This window comes from Amblyraja radiata, chromosome 13 (genome assembly GCF_010909765.2).
Source record: "Amblyraja radiata isolate CabotCenter1 chromosome 13, sAmbRad1.1.pri, whole genome shotgun sequence".
Taxonomy (NCBI): domain Eukaryota; kingdom Metazoa; phylum Chordata; class Chondrichthyes; order Rajiformes; family Rajidae; genus Amblyraja; species Amblyraja radiata.
The window spans coordinates 291,137-305,073 of NC_045968.1; the positions used below are offsets into that span (position 1 = coordinate 291,137).

The window sequence follows — 13,937 nt, forward strand, 5'->3', positions numbered from 1 at the left end:
ACAGACACCACACAACTGTTTGGTAGACCAGTTCAAAACTTTACTTAACATCGGCCGATGGAAGGGAGCGAGAATTCCAGCTAAGTGACCAATATAGACACTCGACTGTCCTCGGTCCCCTTCTCTGAACAACAGAATTACATCGCATTATATAGTGTTTCTTTGTCACATTAGCACATTCCACAGACATTAGTCATGGTCAGAGGTACAGGAAAAGGCATCACATCAAAGGCCTTTTGTTTACAGGGTACAAGATATACTAAAAACATTGGCCATTTGTTTTAGGTCATTTTATCTTCAAAGAGATCACCCTAGCTCTTTCGCTGCTTCCTCTCTGTCACTTGGTCCCTCCTAAACATTGGTCATTTGGTTTATGGCATCTTATCTTTCCACTTCCCTGGAACCTCTCTCGTCACCTCGCCCCTCATAAACATAGGCCATTTGGTTTATGGCATCTTATCTTTCCACTTCCCTGGAACCTCTCTCGTCACCTCGCCCCTCATAAACATAGGCCATTTGGTTTATGGCATCTTATCTTTCCACTTCCCTGGAACCTCTCTCGTCACCTCGCCCCTCATAAACATAGGCCATTTGGTTTATGGCATCTTACTTCAAAGATGTGACTAGCTGTTTCTCTCTTCCTTTATTGCCTCCTCCCTCATAAACATTGGTCATTTGGTTTATGGCATCTTACTTCAAAGGTGTGACTAGCTGTTTCTTTCTCTGTCACTTCCTCACTTGGGAGACCATGTTATGGTATTTATTATCCCACACACTGCAACCTGAGGCAAGCCTAATTTGACACTAAATATAAGCTGTAAGCTAGCCCAGAAACCTATTTTAATTTCTTCTTATTTTTGTAACTTTATTCGGCTTCATCATTATGGAAAGCCAAGCCACTGTATCCCAACTCCACCGCTCTCCTGCCCACCTGGCCCCATCTTTCTCTGTGCCCAGTTCTACCTATCACATGCTGGTCCCACCTTGCTCCTCCCTCTCACCTTTTTCTACTGTCCTTCTCCCCTCTGCACTCTCAGTCCTGATCCATCTCTCGACCTGAAACACCGACTCTCACTTTGCCTCCACAGATGCTGCTTGAGTTCCTCCAGCAGTTTGCTTTCTTTGGTTGACTCAGTGGCCTAGCTGTCTGTTGAAACTATGAATGTTGGACTCAGTGATATTTGAGGCACCTTTCTGGGTTTTCTCTGCACATTTGTTCCTATGCTAATGAGACAAATAAAACACACACAAAATATTTTTTCACCCAGAGGGTTGTGAATTTGTGGAATTCACTGCCACAGAGGGCAGTGAAGGCCAAATCACTGGATGGATTTAAGAGAGAGTTAGATAGAGCTCTGGGGGCTAGTGGAGTCAAGGGATATGGGGAGAAGGCAGGCACTGGTTGTTGATTGGGGACGATCAGCCATGATCACAATGAATGGCGGTGCTGGCTCGAAGGGCCGAATGGCCTCCTGCACATATTTTCTTTGTTTCTATGACAGTCGACTTGAACTCTCAATATTTATACATCTTCTAGCTATGGAGTTAACACACACATCCATCGCAGTGGATTCCACATTCCTCACTGTGATGGAAGGCAATAAAGTTCAGTCTTCTTGCTCTTTGTTCTCCAGCAGTCGGAGCAGTCAAAGCCCCCACAGCCGACGATCGAAGCCCCCGTTGGGGTGATCTAGATTCCAGCGTCGGGGGCGGTTGAAACTCTCTCCGCGGCATGGAACCTCGAGTCGACCCAGAGACCACGGGCTTCACGATGTTAAAGTCCACAGGCCCCGCAGTTTGAGGTTCGATCCCCGGCAAAGGGAGCGCAAACTCCGCGATGTTAAGTCTCAGTGGGAACGGAGATACGATATGGAACAAAATCATATCTCCGTTGAGATTAGAGATTGAAAAAAAGTTTCCCCCGACTCCCACATAAAACAAAGCAAAGAACAGTATAACATACTTTTTAACACATATAAAAATAACAAAAAGAAGAAAGGACAGGCAGACTGTTGGCGAGGCAGCCACTGCCACTGCAGGTGGCGCCACCTGGTGTTCCCCACCACCTGCAGAACTATTCTACACTATCTGTGTGTACATGTATCATCTACAACTCTGGGAGGGTATCAGCTCTTATGGCACATCAGCCATTGCAGTAATGTTGCAGTATGGCACATTCTAACAGTAGTGGAGGAAGGACAGGCAATGGTGGGTGCGAGGGAGTGTGGAACAATCTTTACCCAGGGTAATAATGAGATAGTGGCAGAGATAATGACCAAGGGACAGGTTATGTGCTCTATGGCGAATGGAAGACCCCTTTCATCACACTGAGGCCGTCATTAGAAGGAAATTGTGTGGCGCAGTGGCATAGTAGTAGAGTTGCTGCCTTACAACACCGGAGACCTGGGTTCAATCCTGACTACAGGTGCTGTCTGTATGGAGTTTGTAGGTTCTCACCGTGACGGCGTGGGTTTTCTCCGGGTGCTCCAGTTTCTTCCCACATTCCAAAGACGTACAGGTTTGTAGGATAATTGGCTTCTGAAAATTGTTCCTAGTATGTAGGATAGTTCTAATGTGCGAGGTAATCGCTGATTGGCACTGACTCGGTGTATCTCTAAAATCTAAAGAATGCAAAGTTCCAGAACAATGGAGTAACACAACAATAAATGTCATAATCTGGCAAGATGTCAATTTCTACAACCATTTAAATATATGATTCTTCGGGCAAAAATAGCACGGATTAGGAATGGGATGCCTGTGTGTGTGTGTAGTGAGCTCCTTGTCTCAATGTTTGACTAAGCTTGGACAGATAGGCAGAGTGGCCAAGATCCAAAACCAAATCCAATCCATATTCTCTAGAGATGCTGCCTGACCTACTGAGATACTCCGCAGTAATTCAGCGGGACAGGCAGCATCTTTGGAGAGAAGGAATGGGTGACATTTTGGGTCACTCATTCCTTCTCTCCAGAGATGCTGCCTGTCCCGCTGAGTTACTCCAGTATTTACTGTCTATCTTCACTGTTAACCAGCATCTACAGTTCCTTCTTACACGCTGAGTTACTCCAACATTTTGTGGCCTTTGTGTATTAACCAGCATCTACAGTTCCTTGTTTCTACAATAATACCTCCACTGCTATTTGAAATCAGACAGGCGTGCTCTCCACCAAAACTTCCCACTAATCATGGTAGGACCATCACAGTGAATGGTAGGGCGACAGATGGCACAATGGGCTAAGTGTTCGGCTGGCAACCGGAAGGTAGCTGGTTCGAATCCCGCTTGGAGTGCATACTGTCGTTGTGTCCTTGGGCAAGACACTTCACCCACATTTGCCTGTGTGTGTGGATGTAATTATGTGAAGCACTTTGGGGTCAATGCAAGTTGACTAAAAATGTGCTATATAAATAAAGAAATTTAATTTTAATTTAAATTAAAAAATTTAATTTAGGGCCCAGGGGTGTATTGTAGAGCAGGGGGAGATGTACCAGTACAGGTATGTAGTTCCCTGAAATTGGCATCACAGGTATGGAGTGCCAACAAAGGCTTTTGGTACATTAACCTTCATCAGTCAGGGTACTAAATGTTGACAAAGTGCATCAGTCTGAAGAAGGTTTTCGGCCCGAAACGTTGCCTATTTCCTTCGCTCCATAGATGCTGCTGCACCCGCTGAGTCTCTCCAGCATTTTTGTGTACCTACTAAATGTTGACGTTATGTTTTATTTGTAAAATGCATTGGTGAGGCAGCATTTGGAGTAGTGTTCAGTTATGGTTACCCTGCTATAGGAACAATGTAATTGAGCTGGAAAGAGTGCAGGGAAGATTTACGAGAATGTTGCCAGGACTTGAGGGCCTGAGGTTTTGGTAAAGGTTGGGCAGACAACAACTTTATTCGTTATGGAGTGCAGAATGCCGAGAGGGTGATGATATAGAGATGTATAAGATCATGAGGTGGAATAGATAGGGTGAATGCACAGAGTTTTTACGTAGGATGGGGGAATCAAGAACCGGAGGACAAAGGTGTAAGGTGAGAGGGGCAAGATTTAATGGGACCCTGAAAGGCAACTTTCAGTTATGGTTGTGGTTACCATGGTGACAGTACAAGGCAACGACCAACTTTCCTATTGGGGGGTTTTCTGTCAACTTATTTCAGTCTCTACACAGATCAGAACTAACAAAATTGCTTTGGTTTGCAGTGGTTTATAATATTACATGCAGGTAAACCCTTCAGGCTGCGTCAATAGTCAATAGTCAGATTTATTCGTCACATACACAATAAAGAGCAATGAAATGAATTTGCCAGCCCTGGCGAGGGATCCCAGGCTCTGGACGCTGTGCCAGCTGGAAGCTCCGCAGACCGGCTTCAGGCTGCCGTGGGCCAGCGATCGGAGCACTCCCTTCTGGCGACCCTCAGCGAAGGCTCGCCCGTTCCGTGATGAAAATGTCCACACTGCGCCCGCTGCTGAAGCTCCGGGACCGTCTCCGGGAAAGGCCACTCCAATCCTTAGTGTTGGGCCGCAAGGGAGGCGACATGGAAAAAGTCATCTCTCCGTGGAGGAGGCGACCGAAAGCGGTTTCCCCCCTTACCTCCCCACACCACCCCCCACACAAGGCACATGGAAAGACATTAAAAACACACATTTGGACATACTAAAAAAACAAAACAAGTAGAAAATGATTAACACGCTGCAGGCAGGGGAGCCGTCTTGCAGCGCCCCCATAGATCAGTATCTCCAATCATTTCCTGCATCTCAGCCACACTGCTGATCGTAATCAATAACGTTTTAACACTCGACGGTCAAGCACAGCTGTGTTCGCTTAAACTCGGCTGAGGTTATCGCCAGATCAGCTTGGTGGATTTTGCCCTTTGGTGGGTAGGGGAAATTTGTTTGAATAAAGATTGTCTCTATGGTCAGAGCACGAGGATGCAAGAAATCCAGAATGCGGAGCAAGTTCATAAAGTTCAAATGAGTTCATCATTGTCAGAATGCATCGCGTGTTTATCATTATGTAAAGCTAAATTGAATTGGATTAAGTAAATTTCATCATTAGTAGATTTGGTGTCTATTTTATAAAGTTTAGGTTAGCGTTAGAGGATAGAAAAATTATAGGCTTTTCATTATCGTGACTTTCAGATAGATATCTAATTCTGTATAAATGAATGATGCAGACACAGAAATACCATGTGATACAGCAAATTAGCCAAGAGAACATAAGAAAATTGAGCCGCTGGAGTTAATGGGTCCTTTGATTCTGCTTCACTATTCATTACTATTTTCTGAATCATGATCTCTATTGGGTTCTTGTAAATTTAAATTAACCAGTCATCATGATTTTTATTAAATTATCCTACAAAACTGTTAATTTCTTTAATCATAAGATCAAAAGAGATAGGAGCAGAAAGGCCATTCGGCCCATCACATCTATTCCGGCATTCAATCATGGCTGATCTATCTCGTCCTCCTAACCCCCAATGCCTTCTCCCCATAACCTCTGACATCCCTACTATTCAAGAATCTATCTATCTCTGCCTTAAATACATCCACTGACTTTGCCTCCGCAAAGAATTCCACAGATTCACCATCCTCTGACTAAAGAAATTCCTCATCATCTCCTTCTTAAAAAAACATCTTTTAATTCTGAGGCTATGACATCTAGTCCTAGACTCCCCCATTAGTGGAAGCATCCTCTCCACATCCACTCTATCCAAGCCTTTCATTTTTCTATACGTTTCAGTGAGGTCCCCCCTCATTCTTCTATACTCCAGAAACTATAGGCCAGCACTGTCAAATGCTCATCATATGTTAACCTACTTATTCCTGGGATCATTCTTGTAAAAATGCAGACTAATGCATACGTATTAGTTTTATTGTCTGTTCTAACTAAAGTAAATACTCAAGTGCATATTGAGATTGCTAACTGAATATACATTTCTCAGGTCTGATCAGCATTGTTAAAAAAGGTTACGTTTATTTGTTCTTTCAGGTTTTGGCTTTGGAGTCCCTAAAGTTCGTTTGATGCTGAAGCTGAATTCTGATCTCGCCTCAATTCAGCGATCCCAGGCATGTTTCGGGAATGCGATGTGATCTCAGTTCACACGTAAGTCGTCTTCCACAGTCATATGCGCCCCTGATCTGTCATGGTGCGATAATTCAGAAAGCAAACCTGGCCATCCAGCCACAAGTTTAGCCAATATATTGTAAATCCATGGGGTAATATGAGAACAGGGATTTGATCCTCAATATATTGGTGAGTGAGTGAACTGTACTTAAGTTTTGTGGCAGAGTTTTAATGAAACAGAGGGTGGCCACGGTGGCGTAGGTGTAGAGTTGCTGCCTTACAGCGATTGCAGCGCCGGAGACCCGGGTTCGATCCCGACTACGGGTGCTGTCTGTACGGAGTTTGTACGTTCTCCCCGTGACAGTGTGGGTTTTCTCCGGGATCTTCGGTTTCCTCCCACACTCCAAAGACGTACAGGTATGTAGGTTAATTGGCTTGGTTTATGTGTAAATTGTCCCTAGTGTGTGTAGGATAGTGTTAATGTGCAGGGATCGCTGGTCGGTGCGAACTTGGTGGGCCGAAGGGCCTGTTTCCACACTATGCCTCTAAACTAAACTAAACTAAATTAATTCCACAGGTCAGGTCAGTTTTGATTCTGTAATGAGTGAGAAATAAATACTGACCAAGGCACGAGGGGAAACTATTGTATGAATAGTGCCGCTAGATTTTGTACAAATGTTGAAATAAGCATTTGGAGCTTATGTTTCAAGCCTTATCCAACAGACTTCTTTATATAACAGTGCCAATTATGTCAGTTGTGCCATTTTGGAGTTTAATGTTTCAATTCTTTCATACTCTTCATCGTTATTACTGAGTATTAGTTAATTAGAAATTTCTATGTAAACACCAATTAGTATCATACGTAGAGTCCATCAATTACAGAGTGGTTCATCGAGTGCGGGAGCAATTCAGCGAGTTAAACAGCATCTTCTTTAGAAGGAGATATCCAACCATGCCTGACCCACTGAGTTACTCCAGCACTTTGTGTCTATCAGCAGATACAGTTCCTTCCTGCACATACAGAGAGATTTGTTTCTGGGTGATTTCATGTGGCTATTGATATGTTTATACAGGTGTCTTAGTAAAACACAGTGTTGGAGTATCTCAGTGGGTCAGGCATGTATGAATATGGATATGGAGACAATGGATAGGTGAAGTTTCACCTCAAGATCTTTCATCATAGTAACATCATATCCAAAACATTATCCATTCCCTTCAGAGATGCCGCCTGACCCGCTGAGTTATTCAAACGCTTTGTGTTTTATTCCATGTTCCTCTATAATCATTTGAACGGCCAGATGAAATCAACCAGAAATGAATCTCTATGTAGTTGGTGAACTCTTTGCAAGATGCTAATAGGATCCAATTAACTGGCATTCAGTAATACACAGTGAAGCGATTGAAATAATTGGGACTTTAAACTCCAAAATGGATTTCTCCAGCAAAATTGGCACTATATTCTGAAAACTGTTGCAGACAGTTTAGTTTTGTTTATTATTGTCACGTGATCCGAGGTACAGGGCAAAGCTTTTGGTTGTGTGCTATCCGGTCAGCGAAAAGACTATACATGATAACAATCATGCTGTCCACAGTGCACAGATACAGGATAACGGTTACAATGTTTAGTGCAGGATAAAGTCTGATTAAAGGTCTCCAATGAGGTAGATGGGAGGTCAGGACCGCTCTCTAGCTGGTGAGAGGAATGTTGCCTAAAGGACGGTTCAGTTGCATTTTAGCAGCTGGGAAGAATTGTTCATTGTACGCAAAGAAATGTTCTTTGTGTGCACTCTATAGCTGTCACGAGGACTGCATCTCCCATGATTCTCCCAAGGTAACCATGTTCTGTTAAAACTTGTTAGCTGAGCAGCTTCTCAGAGGTTTTGGTGAGCAATTTTGTTTCATATAATGCAGTCATCATTTGTTGGAGCAAGGGATGCACTATATCTAGTTAAGGGAATGAAGACTTTTGTTGTGTGCTTTATTGAGTTGTTTTTTTCACCATTATTTACATGTATGAACATGTTGATCACTTTCTTAAAATGTTGGAAGTACACAAATAGTTTAAAGTCCGTTTTTTATATTTACGATACTTATTTTCCGATACACACTCCTATAGCATAAGTGTGTATAGGTAGTTTAGATACTATTTTGGCAATGGTCTTATTTTTCTTGGTTGAGCTCGTGCCCTGGTGTTATTTGTGTACTTTGTGTTTTAATAGTAATCCATATAATTTGTTTTTAAGACTAAAGTCTGCTCTTCTTCTTCGTCTTGCGTATGGCGTGCACAGCCTAAAGTTGTAGGACAACTTGTTCTATTTGATCTTCTTAGATTGTGCACACCGGGTTGATTGCATTCGTCGAAACAGGGCAGACCACGTGAAGGTTGCAATCTCCCACTCCAAGTCTGCTCTAAAATGACATTATTCTCTATGAAACACCAATAAAATATAACAGTTTAGGTTCTCAACTCTTAGTATATATGGTTGGGCTGGAAGGTAAATGATTGAGGTGCATAAGGACACAAAGTGCCGGAGTAACTCAACAGGTCAGGCTGTAGCTCTGGAGAAGATGAATAGCAGATATTTTGGGACGAGACCTATCTTCAGATTGTGATTGAGGTGGATGTTCGTACAGAGAAATTATATATTGGAGAGCTGAGAGCTGAAACCGATTTCTTTTGACCAATAAATTAGTTGTGGGACATTCACTGTAGACTCGTAGAGCATTGAGTTAGAAGGGAAATCAATATGAATATTTAAGAGATCTATAACAATAATTGATATAATAGGTAACTTCCATTATCTAAGTGGGAAAATTAAGTTAAGGTCAACAGGGATGAACATTTTAGTTCAATTCATTCAGTTTATCCTCATTGAGGATGGAATTGGATCTGATTCTGGTGGATGAAATGAGACCGAAGGGGAATTTTTAAATCGGCATCTGAATAATAATGAAAATGAGAAATAAACCATCAAACATGAGAACATCCAACTGGAAGTGAGCCAATTCCAGTTAAGGAAGGAAGGATTGGGTACAGATTGACTGGACCAAAGATGATATCCGTGAGGATAATAGCAAATTAGTAGTTACACGACGTAAAGTGATATTTTGGGTACAAATTAAGCATGTATTTGTAAAGACCAAAGATAGACACAATGAAGCTGGAGCCCCATGGATGAAATTCAAATTAAACCCTAAAAATAATTATGACAAAAGTCCTGTCAGAATATTGCCCAAGAGGTCAGAATGGTGTTTTGCCTGTCCACTGTCTGAAAGCTTAATCCAAAATGATATTTGAAAGTTACATAAAGAAAAAACGCAATTAAAATGTTGTAACTGAAATGATGATAGGAATAAGCAGTCCCAGTTTCACTGGTGGATGAAGGGTCTTGACCTAAAACATTGTCTGTCCATTCTCTCCACAGATGCTGGCTGACCCACTGAGTTCCTCCAGGACTTAGTGTTTTGCTCATTATTCCAGCATTTGCACTTCCTTGACTTTCCAATCCTGGCACCAATTGGGCAATTTATATGTTTTTCCAGAAAGTTCATGCATAGTTTATTCTGCTGCTGTTTTAGCAACAATCCACTAAAGTAAAAAATGTTTTAAAATAGGATGGAGATTAATTTTGTGTAGGAAAGAACCGCAGATGCTGGTTTAAATCAAAGGTAGATACAAAATGCTGGAGTAACTCAGCGGGACAGGCAGCATCTCTGGAGAGAAGGAATGGGTGACGTTTCGGGTCGAGACCCTTCTTCAGACCTGGAGATTAATTTTATTTAGCTGTGCTAGAGGGACGTCCTGTCCAATTTGGATGGTCGTTCTCCTGGCAGTGAACCTGCATCTCTGCTAATAATCAACTCACCAGAATTTCTTCACCATTTTAGCTCTAGGATATACTCAGGATGCATTTTCTACAGTTTTTCTCTCTGGTACATATTGACTCCCACTCCTCACCGTATTTTGAAAGCAAAGAGGGCTTTTGAAGTAGTTAATTAGAAATTAGATTGCACCCCAATTATTTTTTATGTCAGTATTGAACAATCTAAAATGAATGTGACCTGGGACTAAATCATTTTCATGATCATTTCAGCCAGAATTGGGCCTGTTGGGATCCATACAGCCTCGTCTCATATTTTCCAAGATATATACCTCATAAATTTATTCATGATTTATGCCTTCCCAAAATAAATTGGAGCTGCCTGGTTGATGTGATGACTGTTGTTTCGCTGTCACAAAAGAAAGCTGGCAACACAAGCTGGCGGGCTCGGCAGTATCTCTGAAGACAAAGGATGGGTGGCGTTTCTGGTCGGAAACCTTCTTCCAACTGTTAGTCTCTCAGTCAGAAGAAGGGTCCCGAACCTAAACGTAATTCATCTCTTTTCTCCAGAGAAGCTGCCTGACCTGCTGAGTTACTCCAGCATTATGTGTCTATCTTCACCTTAAACCAGCACCTGCAGTTCTGTCCAAAGCAACACTGCCTGTTGTATTGCACACCCAAACAACAGTTACTGAGAACAAGGCAACTCCAATACTTATTGTAGACTGACCCAACTAACCCCTACTGCCAGAACTGCCCAACTCCGGAGTGCAGTTTAGAGATACAAAGTGGAAACAGGCTCTTTGGCCCACCGAATCCACGCCGACCATCAATCACCCATTCACACTCGTTTTTTTGTCATCCTACTTTTTCATCGATTCCCTATACATTAGGGGACATTTTATAGAGGTTGATTAACCTTCAAACCCGTGCGTCTGTGGGATGGAAATTGGAGCACCTGGAAGTAACCCAGGTGGTCACAGGGAGAATGTGCAAACTCCACACAGACAGCACCTGAGGTCAGAGTCATGGGTCTGTGACTATAGATACCTGGAAGATAGAGAAGGGAGGGTTTCTGTGGTAACAAGCAGTGTTTATAATGCCATTTAATTACACATAGTGTCATGCAGCTTGAAAACATGCCCTTTGGTCATCTTGCCCATGCTGACCTAGCCTTCTTGACCACTCTTATCTATCTGTGAGGCCATTTTCAGGATCCTAGATCCCTCTGCTCTGTAACACTCTCCAGGCCCCAGCCATTCACTGTGAAGATCGTGCCCCAGTTTAACTTCCTACACCTTGCACTTATCTGCATGCAACTCCCATCGACCCTTTGCCCAACTGATCAAGATCTTGCCGTACTTTTTGATAGCCATCCTCTCCAGTAACTTACCTACCACAGACATTAGGCTCATTTGTCTATAGCTCCCAGGCTTTTCCTTGCTGCTCTGAGGTACAACATTAGCCACCATCCAATCTTCCAGCACCTCAGCCATGTCTAACGCTGATTCATGTAATCAATAATATCATGACATTTGTAGACAATAGGAAAGAGAAGTGAGAGTGGGCTATTCAATCCCTTGTGCCTGTTCCACAATTCTGTATGATCATGACTTTTACCTCATTCCTGCACTCTCCCCGATACCCTCAGTTAATGCTTTGTTCTATTGTATATGGGTTCTCCCATATGTATCTATCACCAGTGCCTCTGTAGCCAGTGTTCCTATATAGGTTGTTGTTTGTCTCTACTGGATCTCCCGGTTGCTAACCATTTTAACTCTGCTTCCCATTCCCACACTGACCTTTCTGTCCTGTCTTGAGGCCACACACAAATTGGAGAAACAGCACTTCATATTTTGCCTGGGTAGCTTGCAGCCCAGCAGTATGATTGTTGAATTCTCAAATTTTACTTTGGAGTCACGTGAGTGACTTCGTGAAGAACCCCGCCAGGACGCATGCATGTCATATCGCTACACGCATTGCAACGAGTCACAGCAGGGGGAACGACGTTCCCTTAGCGGCAGAATTTGAAAGCCGGGAACAGCAGGTAAGGAGACTCTGCGTTCCTTCCACTTACCTTACAGGTGGAGACATGGACCAGATCCACGAAGGCTGCGAGAAAGCTGGCGGAGGAGAACCGCGGAGTTGCGGGCAACCGGCAGCAGCAGCCAACGGCACGCCAATCTCCCGTAATGGGAACAGCAGTGCCCGACTTCGCTCCCGCACCGGCCACGGCCGGACGGTAGAGCGAAGCAAAAAACTAACAGAGTCGTTGACTCCGATGAGTCCGACTCTGAATAGCCGCGAGCGGCCAGTGCCCGTGAGCATTGGGGCCGGTTGGAGCGGCTGGGAGCGGGGAACAAAAGCAGATGCGAGCGGCCAGTGCCCGTGAGCATTGGAGCCGGTTGGAGCGTCTGCTGGAGGAAATACTCCAAGTGGCAGGCTCCGGGAGATGGAGCTTAGCCACAGTGGGCAGTTAGTAAGCCCCATAGCAATACCTCTTGTGGGGCTGCACAGTGTTTCTCCCTCATCAGAGGGGAGCACGGAGGGTCAATTCTGGGCTGACCCTGAAGAGGCGAGTGATCAACATACCCCTAGTATGCCTGAGGTGAAAGAAAACATGTTGGATATGGTGTCCCAGTTGATCCAATCCGACCAAACTGGCCTAAACCTGGAGCTGAAAATAGCGGTAACCATTGACTACATGTCTTTTAACCAACTACAGGGACAGGCATTATCGGACACCACAGCACGACACTTACCACCAGGGAACTGCAAGTCGCTAAATGTTCCCAGTGTCAACCAGTGCATCTGGAAACATGTCGGGGCATCAATTAGAACCAGGGACTTAAAAATACAGAAAGTCTTAAAAGTCCTAACAGCAGGAATTTCGGCTTTTGCCCGCACATTGAATAAGCAAAACATGACCATAGACCACCAAGATGCACTGGCTTTACTCTGCAACTCACAATACGAGTTAAACAATATTAGGAAAAGTGCTATCCAACCGGCTTTAGACCCCAAATTTGCCGGCCTCTGCAAACCTGGAACCTCCAAACCATCAATACTACTATTTGGAGGGGATTTATCAAAACAAGTCAAAGAACTTGAAGAAGAGGCGAAAACCCTGGGGCTCATAAAAGCAGCATCCAAAAGCTACTATGGCCATAAACATCACCCCTACGCACCCACTAGTCGGCCAAGACCAACTGGAGAAAGCGCAAAACCAGGAACACCCAACATCGGTCTTTTTTAGGCCATGGCCCAGACCGACCTTCCTGGAAAATGCGCAAGCCCTCAACACCAACCCAACTACAGACCCAGGCAACGGCGCCTCAACGTCCACGGAGGATGCCGAAGAAGTCACATACCTACCACTGGTAACCATGGAGGTAGGTGGGTCTGGTTCCTTAAGAATTAAAGGGAGCATGGAAGTTGGTGGGAGATTACGATATTATTTGGATGCATGGAATAAGTTAACTACCGACACTTATATTCTAAGCAGTATCCAGGGTTATACCATAGAATTTATACAAAAACATAACCCTCCAGTTCAGCATGTACCGAACCGAATGTTCGTGCTCACAGGCATGGAAAAATCTAAAGCACATGCTGAATTACAGCGGCTATATAAAAAAGGAGTAATTGAGAAAACCCAACACGAATCACAGGAATTCGTGTCCAACATCTTTATAAAAAACAAGAAAGATGGTGGTTGCCGCATCATCATCGATTTAACTACTTTAAATACCTTTGTACAATATATTCATTTCAAGATGGAAACCTTTGTTACTGCTAAGCAATTGATTTCCGAAGGCTACTACATGGCAAGCATTGATTTAAAAGATGCTTACTATACAGTACCCACAAGAGGTGACCACAGATGTTATTTAAAATTCAACTGGATGGGTCAGCTCTGGCATGTGCTAATGGGCTAACATCAGCCCCAGGCTGTTCATAAAAATTTGAAACCAGCCCTAGCGTTACTGCGGAAACAAAAACACATGGTAATGGCATATCTAGACGACATACTTATTGTTGGCAAAACTTTGGAATTGGCT

At 43.6% G+C, this 13,937-nt stretch overlaps 1 protein-coding gene across 7 annotated transcripts in view; it reads left to right on the forward strand.

Moving 5' to 3' along the window:
• The window catches only part of st6gal1 (ST6 beta-galactoside alpha-2,6-sialyltransferase 1), a 72,377-nt gene that overhangs the window by 10,128 nt on the left and 48,312 nt on the right, over window positions 1-13,937 (forward strand). For 4 of the 7 annotated variants that reach the window (XM_033031034.1, XM_033031031.1, XM_033031035.1 and 1 more), the window contains exon 2: window positions 5,981-6,137. In XM_033031034.1, coding sequence (XP_032886925.1) covers window positions 6,071-6,137 — 67 coding nt within the window. In that variant the 5' untranslated portion in view covers window positions 5,981-6,070. Of the gene's footprint in view, window positions 1-5,980; window positions 6,245-13,937 lie in introns of all 7 variants that reach the window. The other 3 variants (XM_033031038.1, XM_033031036.1, XM_033031037.1) reach the window with 1 other exon arrangement.